General features: G+C 42.2%; 1 protein-coding gene across 1 annotated transcript; it reads right to left on the bottom strand.

Annotated features, from left to right (window-relative positions):
- Positions 1–241: 241 nt before the first annotated feature.
- LOC147618036 (sec14 cytosolic factor-like) lies at positions 242–2,230 on the bottom strand. Its single transcript, XM_086775274.1, has 3 exons — positions 1,761–2,230; positions 1,361–1,627; positions 242–740 (listed from the first exon to the last, which is right to left on the bottom strand). Exons 1-3 carry the CDS (start codon positions 2,085–2,087, stop codon positions 354–356), a joined length of 981 nt encoding a protein of 326 aa, XP_086631400.1. The 5' UTR covers positions 2,088–2,230; the 3' UTR covers positions 242–353.
- Between the last annotated feature and the right edge of the window lie 15,981 nt (positions 2,231–18,211).

The following is an 18,211-nucleotide window of genomic DNA, read 5'->3' as shown; positions in this document are numbered from 1 at the left end:
TTGACTGGTGATTTATTCATGACCACTTTTTTTGTACACTATAATCTCGAAGCACTCTCCTAGAACAAGCAAAAAGATGAAGCATGCCTAAAGGGCAACCATGTACCAATCAAAGATATGCAGCAGTTAATGTGGCAACCAGTTAAAGGTCCAAAAACCAAGACACCTTATTGGGTACAAAACACATAATAATGCGTTAGAACCAGCCTTGGCAAGCTGAACCAACCCTAGGAGGCAATGATTATATAAAATGCCCTCCAAAATGAATGTGGGCTTGCTTTGCAGAAATATTGATTAATGTTACAAAAGTAGCAAGTAGCTAGGCTTCAAAGGCCTGGAGAGAGCAAGAGCCCTCATTGTACTACTTGACCATCTCGGTTTAATGGCTCCATTTTCGGCATGGGAGCATCGTAACATTGGGCATAAGGAACCTCCTTCCAAGGACCCGCATCCGAATGCTCGCATCCCTCTATACATTGGCAGCTGCCTCCCAGAAATTCGGGCAGATTCTCGGCATCTACGAGTTCCAAGAGCTTTGGGGTGAAGTTTGATCCATGAACCTCAATTTTCCTCTGTGTCCGCTTGTCAAGCCAAGGCTTTATCATAGCCCATATTGCCTTAAATGCAGTGGGAGCATTCACGATAAACATCTTCCCTAGGTACTCTGGGTAGTAGTCCTGGTCGATTTTTGTAATCTTCTGGATGAAAGAGCGCACTTGTTTATTCATTGTCTTCATTGCCTGCAGATAAATAGGATTGAAAGTTAGCCCATACTCCACCACCAGCAATCTCAAAAGAAGACAAACCTTCTACAAGGTCATGCATGGGCTGAGGATAGGGTTTTCTTTTCTTCTGCTGATGTGGTAGACATCTAAAAAATGCCCATAAGACAAAAGAAATCCCCTATCCTGGTGGGCATGGGTCGGCCATCGCATGCATGAAGGTGCATATGCCAATGTCGACCCTTGCAGCATGGTTTTAACCTTCTACACAGAAGCATGTATTAAGGTGCATGTCAATGCTTACCCTTGCAGCCTGAACTCAACCGTCTACTACAAGGCCATGCATGAAGGTGCATGTGGTAAGACATCTAAAAAATGCCCATAAAACAAAAGAAATCCCCTATCCTGGTGGGCATGGGTCATGCATGAAGGTGCATATGCCAATGCCGACTCTAGCAGCATGGTTCTAACCTTCTGCAAGGAAGCATGCATGAAGGTGCAGTCAATCTTACCCTTGCAGCCTGGACTTAAAACCATCTACAATGCCACGCATGAATGTCAATGCTTACCCTTGGCAGCATGAATTTAACACACTTAACCAAGGCTTAGACAAATGTTATAAAAGTGAGATACATTACCACGCCTTTGAGATCCAGGATTGTAAGCGATTGCATGATCGTCCGTCCAGCCTTTTTGGAGCAAGCAGGGAACTTCCAGTCGATGAGAATCTCCCATTCCTTGATGTGATACTGAAGCATGCGATCCATGGTGGTGATCTTCAGGATCTCCTCCAGCTGCAATTGCCCTAGCTTCTCAATATAAATCGGGCGTCCTAGCTTGTCAGTCTTGTGATGGAAGTGGGGGTACAACTCCTTGATGGCCTTTCGCTCTGGAAACTGAAAGCTCTGCCAGATCCACACGTAGAGGTGATGTCAATGGCCTGTGCAGAGGCGCTAAAACCTGCACGAGAGAAACCCTAACCCAAAAAGCCAAGAAAAAAGCCCCCTAACCCTAATGCAGAAGGGGGAGGAGGGGTACCTCTATGATGGTGTCGGCTTCGATTTCCTTTCGCCAGTCAAGCATGGCCTCGTACATGGCCATCGTCTTGGCGATGTCGAAGGAACGCGCTCGCAAGAAGCGGACGAGATCTGCGTCGGAAGTGGCCTTGGAGAGCAGTCCCTTCTCCTGAAGGCAGTCGCGAAAGGTGCACAGGGCCTCCTGCTGCGATGGCGTGAGCTCCTCGGGCAAGCCGTTGCCGGAGTCCGAGGTCGAGCTGCTCTCGCCCTTGTTAGAAGACGCGCAGTGGCAAAGGTCCAGCACGGGCCGCGTGGGCATGAAGTGGGCGTCCCTGAGCTTGGAAAACATGGCGATGGCGGGGAAACACAAAGAAGGGGGAGATTTGCTCTGAGATTGGGTTTCTGGGAAGAATCATGGGCTCTGCATTGTTGAAAAAAAGGGCAATGAAAAAGCAAGGAAAAAGCAAGGGGGGAGAAAAAAGCGAAAGCAACGGTCAGATAAAGGGGAGAGAAACGCGTGCAGAGGGCGCAATGATCACAACACAAAGAAAGAGGGAGGACAAGAAAAAAAGACGTTAAATACCGCTTTTATATATATCTAATACCGAGAGAGAGAGAGAGAGAAAACTAATTGATTAATGGTGTCGGAAGCCTACCTTAGGTAGATAGAAGCTTAAAATTTCATTGGACACAACTCCTCGGAAGTACCTAGTTAAGCTACCCATTTGATTAAATAGTTTTGTAGTAAGGCTTTGATATTTTGAACAAAGTTGTGGGCTAATCTTGTCAAAGCAACTAGACAAAGAATGGGTTATGTTTCAACACCATGTCGGATCCTTCTGGTCTATGTAGTTTTACGCATGTGAATACAGTTGAGTCTTTAGAGCCTTAAAAAGCTTCAAACATCACATTACTATTTATGCACATAAACCACACGTGCACCACCCACTCATGCTGATAGTAGTTAATTTGAGCATTCAAAAGTTTAGCCATTAAAAATCGATTAGACTTTCATGTGTTTACAGTCACAAGAGGCTTCCATGGGCACTCACCTACCGTCTTTACATGGGATGGGTAGGGGAATTGTTGGATAGAGGCCTAGTAATGGCTTATGGTTACAAACATCTTTTGTTTGAAGACAATCGAGTATAGGCCATAAAGCACCCACCCAAGCATCCCAAAATTTACTCACCATCAATTAAATTAGAATGTTTTCACGGTCTCACCAGAGGCTTGTCACATGAGCACTCACCTCCAGACTTAAGGTCTTTAGATGGGATGGTAGGGGAATTGGTGAATAGAGAACTAGTAATGTCTTATGGTAGCAAACATTTTTTTTTGACAAGTGTGTAGCATCATGACATAATTATTGTTACTCAAAAAGGACCATTGAACTACACTCCACATGGCTAAAAGATTACACCCATGTGGCTTGCAAGACATGAGTGTGGAATAGAGAGCTTCACGATGTGATTATGCCCAAGCATGCAACTTTTCCCCTAGAAGGCTTTTGAAGATACTTTGTGATTCGATTTAAAGTATATATTACCACTGAAGTAGATAAAGAGCAAAAAAAATGAAGCCAATTTGATAGTTCATCCTTGTTTTAACAATTTGGAAGCAATATTAAATACACCTCCTACTTTTTCCTATGAGCACTATTATGTTTAATTGGTAATCCTGTTTTACTTAGAGTTCATTAAGTGAATTCATTGAGTGGGCAAGCCTTCAATTTATGTAATTGTACACTAAGATATGTGTACACATTATACTTTTCTCATATTTTATTTTAGGGACATGAGTACTCAATCTACTCACTTTAGGTACTTCAATCATGAGCACAAAAATATCTTGCCACGTAGGGCCTTCTTGCGGGTCCTCAACTTGCTATGCTAATGCAAGTATTCAAAGAAGCATAAGTCTTTTGTTAATAAATTGTAATTAAGTCTTCATGGTAAAACACTTGTGGATAAAATTCTCATTTGCAATTTATTGATTAGGAATTGGTCTAATATAGAGACTGTGTACTTAACAGCATACATTTCCACCATGGAGAAGATTGGTTCTTCTCCATGATTATCTCCATCAAATCCTCAATCATCTCAGTCATCCCTAATTCAACTCATTCACCCATGTAGTAATCCATGTTTTCAATGACATCATCTAAGATTAATACATCAAGGAATCTCTCAACTTTTTCACCCTCTTCTCACAAAATAAAGAACCATAAACTAATATTAGAACCAAAGAACCATAAACGAAACATCAAATTAGATGAACCCTTGCCACTATCTCACAAATGTCTAAGGACCATTCTCCCCCTAAACCATGCCACTATCACAAATGTCTAAGGACCATGCTCCCCCTCAACCACAACATGTGCCATCACCACATTTCTCAACCCACTTCTTTGGTGAAGGATTTCTTGACACTCATATATTCTTGCCTCTATACTTCAAGTCATGAATTTCCTTCACACTCATACGTTCTTGCCCCTTCTTTGGTGAAGGATTTCCTGACACTCACACGTTCTTGCCTCTATACTTCAAGTCATGAATTCCCTTAAAATTCATACGTTCTCGCCCCTATACTTCAAGTCATGAATTCCCTTAAAATTCATACGTTCTCGCCCCTATACTTATGCATTCTTTGCCCTATACTTCAAGTCATATCTTTGCATGAGTAGACTAGGCACGTTTACTCTAGTTTTGGCCTCTCTTAGAACCTTGTCTACCCTCATGACAAAGAGAATATTTAACATTTTTGGTGAAAAAATGGATGACATGAGATTAGGAGCCTAGCCCTTACAACACTTATTTGAGATCCCACAATAGCTCTCCAAACATAGAGCTTTGAGGCAGGGAGCCTAGCCCTTACAACACTTACTTGAGATCCCACAATAGCTCTCCAAACATAGAGCTTGAGATCCTACACCAGCTCTCCACACACATTAATACGCATGATTACTACCATTTTTTTCTTATGGGCAAGGCAAGGGACCCAAACACAATGGAAACATAGGAGTTAAAATTAGGGTTTCCATAGAGCACAACACCCACGCAAAGAGATTAACATTAAGTTAAGCTCTCATATAATGATGCACCTTAAACAACAAGACTACTAATGAAACACTAAGAAACATTAAACACACTTGAGAACAAGCATAATAGAGTTTAGCACAAGGTATCCACAAATTAATCACCACATAGCTCTAGTATCACAAAGGTACATAGTATAAAGGTGGGAGAGAGTGCTCATAATAGGCCCTCAAAAGAACATGAGTACTCTCCATGTTTCTCTCCATCTACCTTCATCATCTCCACCTCCTTGCATTAAGGGATGTGTGGCTTCATTATATGAGATACCACCTACAAAAAGCCCACCAAGCTAGGGAGGACTAAGGTTATACCTTTGATCCTCTAACAAATGTAATGCCCTAAGATTATACCTTTAACCCTCTACTAACAAATGTAATACCCTAAGGTTATACCTTTAATTTTACTAACAAATGTAATACCCTAAGGTATTAATGTCACCTATACAATGTGTCCCAAAACATGGATACACACCTATTTCTCATAAAGGATATTCTCATAGATGATGTGGTGCTGAGAAATATCTTATTAGCTATTTCTCATAAAGGATATTTGCATAGATGACGTGGTGCTAAGAAATATCTTATTAGCTATTCAAATACCCATTTTGTGTATACACACATAAATATGAAAAATAAAATTGATGGGATTCATGGCATTGGCAAGAATAATTAAATTTTCAAGTAAAATTATAAATTTTAATCAAAGTAATAATGATTAAATTTTTAATTAAAACTATAATGATTAATCAAAGTCGTAATCAGCAAATAGCTCTTCTCCTAGACATATATTTTTAATTGTTTCAATACATATATATCCATAACCAAAAATGCTAACATTAGTCTTTGATTCTGACCATGGTGGTAATTTTGATGCAAGTACAAAATAGGCATTTACTTTCATATTTGAGTTCTTGCAGCTATTTCTTGCAGCTCTTGATGTATCTTGCAACATTACCATCTCGTACAACTTGACATATGGAACAAATTTCATCATGCCCATGAAATTCTTAGTACCAAGCTTAAGAATTACCATCAACACCTTATCTTGAGTATGTATAACCCTTGGAACTTCAAGAATTGAGTACCTTCTTATCCTTAGAAAAATTAAACACAATTGTAACCAATTTGAGAATGAGTATTTATCTCCTCCATAATGCAAGATAGTAGTTCCCTTCCTTACACTTGTTACAAGAACAACCCTAGACCAAATCCTAATATAGTTGAAGCGCGTACCATCTAAGTCACATTATTAATCTCAAAAATATATGTTATGGACTACCACACCTCCAAGAGGGAACTCAATGCATTCACCTAATGGAAGAGCAATAGAACACAACTATCGTAGGGCACTTACCAATGCTTTGAACTTGAGTCCCTTGAGGCCTCCAAGCTCACTTGTTAAGCTCCAATCCTCCAAGCTCCACCTCCACGTTGTCACCGTAGAGTCGCTCACACCGTCGCATAAGGCAATCACTCTCTCTCACTCTCCCACACAAGCATGAATCATACAAGCATAGGAGAGGCACAAATGCTAGAATGCCCTCTCTCAATCTCTCTCAAGACACAAAGAAGAGCTCTCAATAGCATAAAGGGGGATTGTGTCTTTTATGAGAAAATGCCTTATATACATTTGGTCCTTATTCACACTTGGGAACCCAAAACTTACTTAAATAAGGCCGTGGGTGGCCAAGATCTCATAATGTACAAGTTTTATAGTGCCTTTTCATGACACTTATTAATGTCCTCAATTGGAGGAGCATACTTGTTAATCCAAAATGGAATTAACATCCCCCTTGATGAAGGTTCTGTCCTCAAAACCTGTTACCGAGGTCTAAAGACCTGGTCACCGAACTCATGACGGTAGAAGTATCGGCGTGATTGAAGCTTTTTGACGGTTCTTCTGAATGCTGAGTGTGAATGCCAGAACCATGTGTCCACCATGTCTTCGAACGTGACATGCATGTATGTCGGAAGACACCGTTAGACGATGGTAATACAACATCATACCCCTATCAGCAGATGGGCCTTGATTCATGTCGAATTGTAGTTGTTCAGATTCATATCCATCATAGGGCTCTTTGGGTTAATCAATCAAGACTACGAGCAATTTCAAAAATTGAACATTGGCCCACAATTGCTGGGTCCAGGATACGACGCCATGCCTGTATCCTAGTGAGCATATGTTTCCTTTGCTCCCATATGTCTGTAAAGGTTGCTGGCATAAAGACTTGGAAATTGTAACAACAAACATGGGAGTCGCGCTGCTTGGCCTCCTGAAACTCCAGTGGAGTCCATCTTCTCTTTAGTAGCATGTATAATGGGTCAACTCGCTGAGTTGGTGACGCGCACATATAGACTTGGTTGTAGTCTAGAATTGTTAAGTATTCTTTTCTCTAGTCATCCAGCTGTATTCCAAAATCTTTTAATTTGGGATGTGCATCATCTATGATAATAGTGGCATAGCCGCCTCGTGTGTGTGTACTAGGTGAGCTTTTCTCCAAGTAATAACTAATCATGAAGGTGACAATTGTGATCTCTAGTAGGTCGGCCAATTGGGGGTTGGCTAATTTTGTGTGCCGGTTAGTGGGAAAATCTATGTGCTAAGGAGTGAAAGTAGAGAATATGCAGTCGACCTGAGATTTGTTAGTAGGTCGGGCAGTAGGATAGGGATTAAGTAGTTTACTAGTAGCAACATTAGAATATATGGGGTAAGTGGAGATGGAATATGAAGATGATACCTCTTCCTAACCATGACCTGAGCTGGGAGGTGGGTGGCAAGGTTCATGAGATTTAATAAACTCTTGACGGTCAGGGATATCAGGATTTATGTTAGGATATTCAATTTGAGTGGCATCAAAAGTGTACAGTACATTGGTTAACATGGATTCTAAGTGTTTGTAGATATTAGAGTGTAGTTTTATAATTCCAAAGGGGTGATATAAGGTAGACTCACATAAGTTTAAATGCTGGTGAGTATTGTAGACTTCGAGCCACCCATGGCTAGCTTTGTGCTACCACCTCGTAGTTGGCCCGCCGGTGTCTCGAGAATGTCATCTGGAACAAATATTCTAATTTTTTGACACTATTGTCCAGAATTTAAGAGTTTTGTAGTAACTGACACCAACTATGAAGGTTTAACACAATAGGATGTAATGGATAAAAGTAGATATCCTGTGGATTAATTAATACTATATCTCCCTATAAAATTCCCATTGTAATAGTGGGGTCAACATCGCGTTCAGTATTCTACTTAATGATGGTTAGTTCACCTAGGCCTATGTCCTCAGACAGATTTATATTGTATTGAAGTAAGGAGAGGGTTATTGTAGACAAAAAAACAGAGTAAGAGTTTGAGGAGGGGCCCAAGGGGTTACTGGCAAAACTGACCTATCTCCAAGGCTTGCTCAAGGAGTAGGAGGTGCATGTCATCCATAGGCTCTTGTCTCGTTGACTTTGGTCCTATATTGCTAATTGGCATTCCAACTCTTGTAGACGGGACTCATTGGTGCTGAGAAGGTTTGATATTGCGGTTTCACGGGCCATCCTTGCAGCATCCAACACCTCGAATCGCCGGGTTACTTCCTCTTGGGCACGTCTGGCTGTATCCTCTCTTTCTTGAGATTCTGTGATTCTCTGAAGTCTTTTGGTAGCCAGCCTCTGACTGTCTTGTAGCTACTGGGTGACTTGTGCCATTGCCTCTTGGTGTGCTATCACCATCCTTTGCATCTCCACTTGACTGGCACTTATGGCATCATTAAGGACTCTCACTTTCTCTGCATATGCCTTGTTTGTTTGTTCTCTTTCTTGTTGTAAGTGAGTGGCCCTGCTTTCTGCTTCCTTTAGACTTGAGGATAACTGCTGGATTTGGCTTTGCAGCTCTGCTTCTTTGGCCATGGACTTGTGTTGTAGTTCTTGTACTTGCTGGGCATGAATGGCTATGAGCTCGTGGTTGTGGGTAACCTCCTTCTAGAGTTTCTCCTTAGCTTGTTCTAGCTTTGCCTTAAGGTCCGTATTCTCTTTGATTCTGAGAACAATAGTTTGGCTTAGAACCAAATTATTGCTTTCCAGTGACTTGTATTTGGTCCCTTGCTCCTCAGGATAGCTGGGGAAGTCTTTCTTCATCCTCCAAACGCCTTCATTTGCTTGGGCTCGATGGATCTTCATTGTGGCTTTCTTTCTGGAGCACCTAGTTGCTCGTGCTTGTTCAAGGGCACTAGCTTGGCCCTGGTCTTGTGAGGTTGATGCCCTCCCCCCAGCGTGAGCCAGCGTGAGCTGTGGCACTTTTCCTGTTTTACAGTCTAGTTACAGTGTTAAGTGGGACTGCTCTGATCAAGCTATCTCTAACACTTAGCAAGTTAAGGCTGGTGCACGGATTTGCTTCGTGATCCCTTCCTATTGTTCCAAGTATTAGCGGGACAATCCTTATACATGTGATCAATACCACACCCAACACAGGGCGGGAGAATGTGCAGAAGTACTTGCCATCCCTTTCCTGTTGGTGGGCACTCAGCCACTCGGTGAGGTCCTGCACAATCATAGCACTGTATGGGTGGTTATTTAACCATCCTATTCATGTTTATACCTGTAAGGTCCCCCCCTTCCTAAATAGGGGAAACCTTTAAGATAGTGTACTAAGTCTAACTTAGGATAATTTCCTACTCGTCTCGACACCTTGACCATGTAAGATACAAGGATACGATTAGTAGGTATGACCTAGTTCTATCTCGCAAGGGGAGCGTGTTCTTTTTAAAGGATTTCTAAAATCAAACCACTCCTAGAGTGATCGACTTCAACTCGGGCAACCTCTATTCTTGACTTCTAAAAACAACGCTTTTTTCCTCATGTATGTAAGGCACAACCACTGACCTAGTCCTCTAGAGTAGGGTTGCCTAGGGACTTATTTATCTAACGTAGTGCTTTAATTATCTAAGGCACAACCACTGACCTAGTCCTCTAGAGTAGGGTTGCCTAGGGACTTATTTATCTAACGTAGTGCTTTAATTATCTAAGGCACAACCACTGACCTAGTCCTCTAGAGTAGGGTTGCCTAGGGACATATTTATCTAACGTAGTGCTTTAATTAATTTATTGGAAAGTTACCCAACTAATCGGGTCCACCCGTCCATAGGATGTTGCTGTCAGGGCATTCCACCCGTCCATAGGATGTTGCTGTCAGGGCATTCCACCCGTCCATAGGATGTTGCTGTGAGGGCATTCCATCCTCCCACTTTTCACCCAAATCATGTGACAATTTATTTTCTAATTAATCCTACCACACTGTTTGACATAAATAAACAAGTTTCTTAATTAAAGGCCTTACACATGGTTCGTTTAAACAGTATTTATCAATGATACACAATGTTTACAAACAAAGGATTAAAAAAATTAGATACAATGTTCAAAATTATTCATAGCCAAATCCAGGCTCTTTACTTATTCTGCCCATGACCTAAAATTCGGCCTTCCAGCCTCTATAGACTGGGCAATCCCTACGAGACCATACACTTCATCGTTGACAACTAGTGAGGACTCAAGCTAGTAGCCTATGGCCTTCTCAGGCTCCATCGTTTGATCCTCCCACCCCTCAGAGGGATGATGTCTATGCGTTAGGGAGGGCTTATTCACCGCACTAGCCGTATGGGCCTGTAGAACTAGGCAGCATCACAATATTCGCCTCCATTGGTGAAATATTATTCTCCCAATGGTATGAGGGATACCTTGGGTCGACCTCGAGCCTCGCTAACATCGCCGCCTAGCTACACAAGCATGGAAACGGGGTTAGCATCGAGGCGAAGAGAATCTCGATCTATACTTATTAATTCAATCAAGATAACATTTTACAAACTAAACTCTAGAATATGACACATTTCATCACTTTTCTTGAGAAAACAACAATTTCACGAAAAATTTGTTTAAACAAAAGTGGCATCTTCTTTCTTAATTTCTTTAAAGTTAACATTAAAGATTAAAAAGTCTCCTTTTAAACGGTGACCAAGCTAACCTAGTCATTATTTCTTTATGGGGCTCCCAAGGGGAGATATGGGGCGGCATCTGAAGCAACCTCTTTAGACTCATTGATGTGCGTGTGTCTCTCGAGGTGATATTTTGGCGCTTTCATGAAGGAGCCATTCTGCCACCTTCTTGTAGCCATTCTGCCCACCTTCTTGTAGCCCGTAATGTCATGAATCCAACACTTCAGTTGGATCACAAATCGGAGCTCGTTTGCTCAAGTTATGAGCAAAAAACCCATAGGTGTGAATCACCTCTAAGAGGCTAAAAGCCCTTACTAAAGTCACTGCTAATGGGGGGAAAAGGTGTCCTTAAATTGGATTTGCAGGGAGAAGGCTGCAGCTAGAGGGAGAGGAAGGGGAGTCCTTCCTTAAGTCTATTCACACCAGGGGGGAGGGGAGAGCAACTAAGGGTGAGAGGAGGCAAGAAATATTATGCAGAGGGCTTACTTGGAGATGGGCAAAAATGGCTTGTTGGAAGACTGGAGGTGTACGGGCGCTGTGTAGAGAGTATCAAGTACAGGCAGAGTAGGGTGCTAGGGGTGTCTCAACCATGAGGTACTAGGGAGTTTATATAGGTGCAGGGGTATGAGTGCAAGGAAAGGGAGAGAAAAGTGTGGGTGCAAAGGACGGTGTACGATGAAAGTACATCAACCTGTGGCTTGCATGGGCCTAGGGAAAGGAATGGTGCCTATGCATGGGAAAAAGCTATGGTACGCATGTACCTTCCAGGTCAAAGGCAGCATGGGCGTCCACGTGCCGGTCTGTGTGGACCATACACTAGGGCAGTCGGCTTTTGGTTCTTATCCACAATATGCCTTGAGAATGTCTTCAATTACTTGGTTGACTCTCTTAGTTTGGCCATCGGTCTCTGGATGATAAGTTGTGCTAAAGCAAAGTGGAGTTCCCAAGGCCTAAAATAAGGACTACCATAACTTTGAAGTGAAATCAGAATCCCAATCACTAACTATCCTCTTCGAAAGACCATGAAGCTTGAAGACCTCCTTGATGAATAACTAGGCAACATCAAAAGCTTTGAAGGTTTTCTTTGCTGGTATAAGATAAGCTACTTCGGTAAGTAAGTTTACCAGCACTAAAAAGGAATCATATCCTCCTTGTATAGTGGGGAGACTTGTGACAACATCAAAAGCTTTGAAGGTTTTCTTTGCTAGTATAAGATGAGCTACTTCGGTATGTAAGTCCACCAGCACTAAAAAGGAATCATATCCTCCTTGTACACTTGTGACAAAATCCATGCTAATGCATTACCACTTCATCTGGGGGATATCCAAGGGTTGAAGCTTCCCAGGCATCTTGACGCTTTCAGCTTTGATCCTTTGACATGAGAGACATTTCTTGAGGTATCAAAGGACATCATTTTTCAATCCTGCCCAATGATAGCTCCTCCTTAAAGCATTCAATGTTTTTGCATAGCCTGGATGCCTTGCAGCAAGGCTATCATGAGCTTCATAAAGGATTAGCTTCTTTAGAGCCAGATCCTTGGAATACATAGTCTGTGATTGAAGTAAAGACTCCCATCATGGATGAACTACCCCTTGATTAGATTTTTCTCTTTCTCTGAAGTTCCTCCTTCTTCTACTAACTTCACCATCCCTGGTAATCAGGATCATGAGATGAGACTTCTTTGACCTTGTCCAGTATGAGATCACTTGGCATCGAAATTGCACTCAAGAAAGATTTGCCTGAGTGCAATCGCTACCACATTATCTTTCCCAGGGCAAAATTTGATGTTGAAGTCATATTCTTACAGGATTTCAATCCATCTTCTCTGCCTCATGTTGAGGTTAGAGGCTAGGTGAAAATCCACTTCAGACTCTTGTGGTCAGTTTTACAAGCTAGAATTTTCCCCCAAGAGATAATGTCTCCATAATTTGAGGCAATGAACAACTGCTAAGAGTTTTGAATCATGGGTGTCATAATTTGCTTCATATTGTTTTATCTTGCGAAGTATAAGCCATTGGTCTCCCTTCTTGTCCTAAGACACCACCAAGTGCTAGACTACTAGCATCAGTAATAAAACCACCTCAAATTCCCTGGTGAAATAAAGAAGTTTTAGGATTGGCGCTAAGGTAATAATGGCTTTGAGCTTATCAAAGCTGACTTGATGGATTGGCAACCACACTGAAATCCTTCTTAAGAAGATCCGTTCGGGTGCAGGTACCGGCATAATCTTTGATGAAAATCCTATACCATCCTGTGATTCCCAAAGATCCACGAACTTCGCGGACTGATTTAGGGGGTGGCCATTCCAATATATTCTTGACCTTGGCAGGATCTACCGAGATACTATCTTGGGAGATAATGAATCCAAGATACTCAATCTAATGAGTAAAGAAGGTACATTTTCTCTTCTTGGCATAGAGTTTATGTTTGCACAGCAATTACAGAACTCTATGCACATGCTCCTCATGATCTTCCATTGACTTGGAGTATACTAAGATGTCATCAAAAGAAAACAAGTACAAAATCATCCAAGTAAGGACAGAATATATCTTGCATTAGGCAGTTGAAGGTTGCATGAGCATTGGTCAACTCGAATGACATTACAGTAAACTCATAGTGGCCATAATAGGTATTGAAAGCTGTTTTGGGTGTATCTGCTTCCTTGACTCTTCTGATCTGGTAATAACCATACCTTAAGTCTAATTTTGAGAAAACTTTGGCCCCATGAAGCCTGTCAAGAAGCTCGTCGATGTGAGGGATAGAGGATACTTATTCTTGACGGTGACTTGATTTACCCCCGATAATCTATGCAAAGATGAAGAGTATCGTCCTCCTTTTTTTGGAAAAGAACGGGTGCTCCCCAAAGGAGAGCTGCTAGGACGTACAAATCCTTGCTCAATGAGTTGAGAAAGTTTCTCCTTAAGATCAATGGCTTCAGGAAGAGATATTTTATAGGGTGTTTTTGAGACAGGTTTAGCACCAGGGATCACCTCGATTTCATGATCGACTTCTCAAGGAGGCGGTAACCCTATGAGCTCGTCTCTCAGAAAAGATGTCAGAGAACTCTTGGAGCCAAGAGGCTTCTGTTTCTTTACTCTGTTTAGTAGCTTTGTTGAGCTTAACTAGGAAAACTTGTTGTCCCCTATGTGCTCCTTTGAGAAGATGCTTTACTTTACTTGTCTTTCCTTGAACTGATACTACCTGGCCATGCTCATTTTTAAAAGTGATACTCCCCTAGCTATAGTGAATACTAGCATTGTTTGCATTAACCAGTCCATTCCAAGGATCCCATCATAAATTCCTAATTGCAGGACTCTAAAATGACCATGAGTTTGCTCAATACCCAATTTGAAATCAAGGTTTCCTACACAATGAGACACTTCTTCCTTCTCACTAGCTAGTTCTACAACCATTCTTCTAGCTGGTTTTTGACCCAAGTTTAATTTTTGTAAACACCTTGGAGAAAGAAATGAATGGGTACTACCACAATCAATCAAAAGATAGAATGGCTTACCGTGATGAGTGGTTGGTTTGAATAACACCAAATTGTTGATTTGGACCTTGATGTTCTACTGTCGCATGGACGGTGGCATGTTCTTCTTCAGCTATCTCCAGAGTTGGTTCTTTACTTATAGCACAGGCGGTGTGAGAGACTGCTCCACGACCTCTGCCACGTCCACCACCTCTTGCACCTTGGTGGATGGGGGTTCCACAGCTTTGATTTGATCTACCACTTTGTTGTAGAGATGATGCTAGCTTGGGACAGTTGGCCCTGAAGTGTCCTGGCTCATTGCATTCAAAATAGAGAGGGGCCTCTCTAGAAGAGGTAGCATATGAGCGGGGAACGAAAGAGTTGGCTTGCCGCCCTTGATTGTAGTAGGGAGAATTCTTTTGGGGCTTCTTGTAAGATTGATCTTTAGGGTTTGCTTCAGGGTAAGATCTCTTCTAAGGCTTGGCTTTACTAGACTTTAGCTCTTTCACAAGAGGCTTTTCTCATATAAGAGCATCTTGCAATGTGTTTGGCCTCATTGCTTCAAGGCGGGAATCCAAGGTTTCATTCAAGCCTTGGTAGAAATGAGCCACTTGCTTGGAAGCCATCATGGCCGGGGCATACTTCTGGAGAGTGATGAATTCTTCCAAAGTTAAACTGAACTACTTGAGACTAAAAAATTCATTCATCTTGCTGGATTCATGAGATGGTGGGAGATATCATTCCTTCATAACCTACTTGATATCCTCCCATGTTTGGGAGTGTTTAGTGACTCTTTGGTCACATCACCATTGTTTCCACTAGAGCTTAGAATCCCTAGTGAGTCGAAATCATGCAAGCATGGACTGGTTTGCCGCTCCAGTACCGGTATAGCTGAGAAATAATCATCCATTGCTTTGATCCAAACCTCAGCATCTTTCTCAATATTTGAACCTTCCCTCTTAAAGGAGGGAGGTTACATTTACTAGAGTAGGAGCTTCTTCTCCTGGACATCTGTATATAGTGCATTGGAGAGTGCAGACTGATCATCATGTTCATCATTGTCGCAAGATTAAATTTGGCTCTAGGGTTTCATATGTGGGAACATTCAGAATTTACCCCTCATTTCCATCTTCGAAGATTTCAGTCAAAGTTAGCTGACGAATTGAAGCAACTCTTGGCAGTGGGGGTTGAGGCAGAAGAACCAGGGGTGGTAAGGGCATTTCAAGCACCCTGAGGATTCCTCTATGGGGGCCACGTCTTGCCTGGTTAAGGTGCATTATGGAGAGCTGGTGCTTGCAAATCCAGTAGTTGCCTCGGGTTGGCTAGCAAGGCCTGAGGTAGAGCTCAAGCTAGAGAAGCCTTTTGATGATAGTAGTTGGAAACTTCATGATTGCCCCATTTTATGTAATATGTACAGTAGAGGCTAGGACGGGGTCTTAGATGTGGACACTTCGTGGTATGAGTATGGTTAGCTTGATAGACTGGGCACCATACAAGATCCCTCTTTGGATAAAGATGGGGTTGACCTCCCCGATCCCGCGGTTCTCCATTGTTGGGTCATTTGCTGCATTAATGTAGCGCGGCCAACTACTCGACTTGTTGCCCTGATGTGGACTCCTTGCCTTTTCCATCAGGCTTTGTGGTGCTCATGGTCTTAAAAGAAGCTTCTGATGTGCCCTCATGAAGTTCTCTGGAATGTGTTCCCTTGAAGTTGTCCTCAAAATCCATAGCACTCCTACAACATTTCTCAAAGGAGGTATTGCATAAGTCATACAATGAGTTATGTAAGGGCACATCATCAAGACCCTCTAGAACTCTCCCTATTAATCTTTCGTCAGAGAACTTGTCTCTAGCACTGCAGCATGAGTGGAGATATCTAACTCTATTGATGTAGTCTCTGATGGTTTCTCCTTCCTTATGTTTGACGTTATGCAGTTGCTGGTGCCTTGACAAGAATATCCTACCTTGAAGGCCTCTTTCAAAGATTTAAAGGTGGAGTTGTCTTTGGATTTCAAGGACCTAAACCATTGGCCTGCTTTGCCATCAAGGGTGAGGCCGAAGGCATTCACTTTGACTTGATCTTCTACATGGCCAAAAGCTTCGCAAATTTGATTAAACATCTCCAGGTGTGGGATGGGATCTCTAGTCCCATCAAACTTAGTGATAAGATTTGAGATGTTAGCAGGTCTATTCCGATATAATATATGGGTAGGTGCAGGTGCAGGTTGTACTGGTATTGGGGGCGTGATGCCTGCACAGCCACCCCTCTCCCTATTTCCATGGCTAACCTTAACATTTATGGTGTTAGCCCTATCATGGCTATAGAGCGGGTGTAGTTTCAGGAGGGTTGGTGGAGAAGCGGGGCCAGGAGAATAATATACCATTGGAGGACCTTGTCTGATAGGTGGGTTATCATGTACCCCTTGTGGTGTCATGTGGTATCTAGGGTAGACTCCTTGTGGTGGGGGTAATGCTGATATACAAGCGGTCAAGGTTGATGTGAAGGGCCTGGGTAGACCCTTTCCATTTGGTGAGACGTTTCTTGTCCTTGGGATGATGGACCTAGCCCTAGGTGTTGTACAGGTAGTTGTGTCCTATAAGGATCAGCCACACCTGAGATAGGTGCAACTCTCTAGATTGGTGGTTTAGTTTGGGTCTATTGGCTTTCACTTTGCCCTACTTTTGCTCTAGGATCTAGAGACAGTGGGATCGCTTTTTTGTGGTTTGTCCATGCCTCTTACCCTGGGTTGTTCTTCTTCCAGCTGTGTATTTCCCAGAATAAAATTGTGGAGCCTCAAAGCAAGGCTTCTCTGCAAATGTGTGGGAGATGTAGGAGCTTGCTCTTGGACATATGGTATGTTCATGCACTGAAGTTCATGCTGTTCTGTCCCAAGATCAGGAGTTACTCGTCCCGTGCTAGGGTTGTCTTCGCTTTTGTTCGTATTGTCAAAGACAAGAATCATTTAACTCCACGCGATATTGACCGATGGGTCCGACCTTATATGCGAGGGAGCTTCAGGAGAGTTTACTTCATTGAAAAGAGGGTTATTTGGCACCAATCTACCAGACTGTAGGTGCATGGAAATGTGGAACTACTGTGCAAAACCCCCTCTGTGAAAAGTTTGCTTTTTTAAGTGGTACGGTCGTACGCTTTGAAGTGGAATGGGTGTACGCTTTGAAGTGGAATGGGTGTACTCTTTGAAGTGGAATGGGTTTACGCTTTCAAAATGAAAAGGGAACGGGCATTCGCTTTCCAGGGGACAGATAGCATGGACGTTCGCTTTTGAAATGAAGGACGGAATAGGTGTTCCAAGTTGGGTCCAAAATGGAACGGGCGTAGCAAAGATACTACGGATGTTCGCTTCTTGAAGGCTGAATGGAACGGGCGTTTGCTCACAGAACTTACATCAATTCACATCCATTCACACCATTCCTACATCCACTCATATCCATTCTCATCCATTCACATCATTCTTACATTCATTCACATCATTCCTACATCCATTCACATCATTCCTATATCCATTCACATCATTCCTATATCCATTCACATTCATTCACATCCATTCACATCATTCCTATATCCATTCACATCCATTCACATCATTTCTACATCCATTCACATCATTCCTATATCCATTCACTTTCATTCACATAGTTCATATATCCATTCACTTTCATTCACATAGTTCATATATCCATTCACATTCATTCACATCCATTCACACCATTCCTATATTCATTCACATCATTCCTATATCCATTCACATCATTCCTATATCTATTCACATCCATTCACATCATTCCTATATCCATTCACATCGTTCCTATATCCATTCACATCCATTCACATCATTCCTATATCTATTCACATTCATTTACATCCATTCACATCATTCCTACATCCATTCACATCATTCCTATATCCATTC

Source organism: Cibotium barometz, chromosome 35 (genome assembly GCF_041138505.1).
Source record: "Cibotium barometz isolate CiBa-2024 chromosome 35, ASM4113850v1, whole genome shotgun sequence".
NCBI lineage: Eukaryota > Viridiplantae > Streptophyta > Polypodiopsida > Cyatheales > Cibotiaceae > Cibotium > Cibotium barometz.
This window is presented reverse-complemented; position numbering and strand designations above follow the sequence as displayed.

Coding starts and splice junctions, on each gene's coding strand:
- LOC147618036 (XM_086775274.1), bottom strand. CDS start 2,087: ATGTTTTCCAAGCTCAGGGACGCCCACTTCATGCCCACGCGGCCCGTG. Junction 1,628..1,760: donor AAGCCGACACCATCATAGAG/GTACCCCTCCTC, acceptor TGGATCTGGCAG/AGCTTTCAGTTTCCAGAGCG. Junction 741..1,360: donor TCCTGGATCTCAAAGGCGTG/GTAATGTATCTC, acceptor ATTTATCTGCAG/GCAATGAAGACAATGAATAA.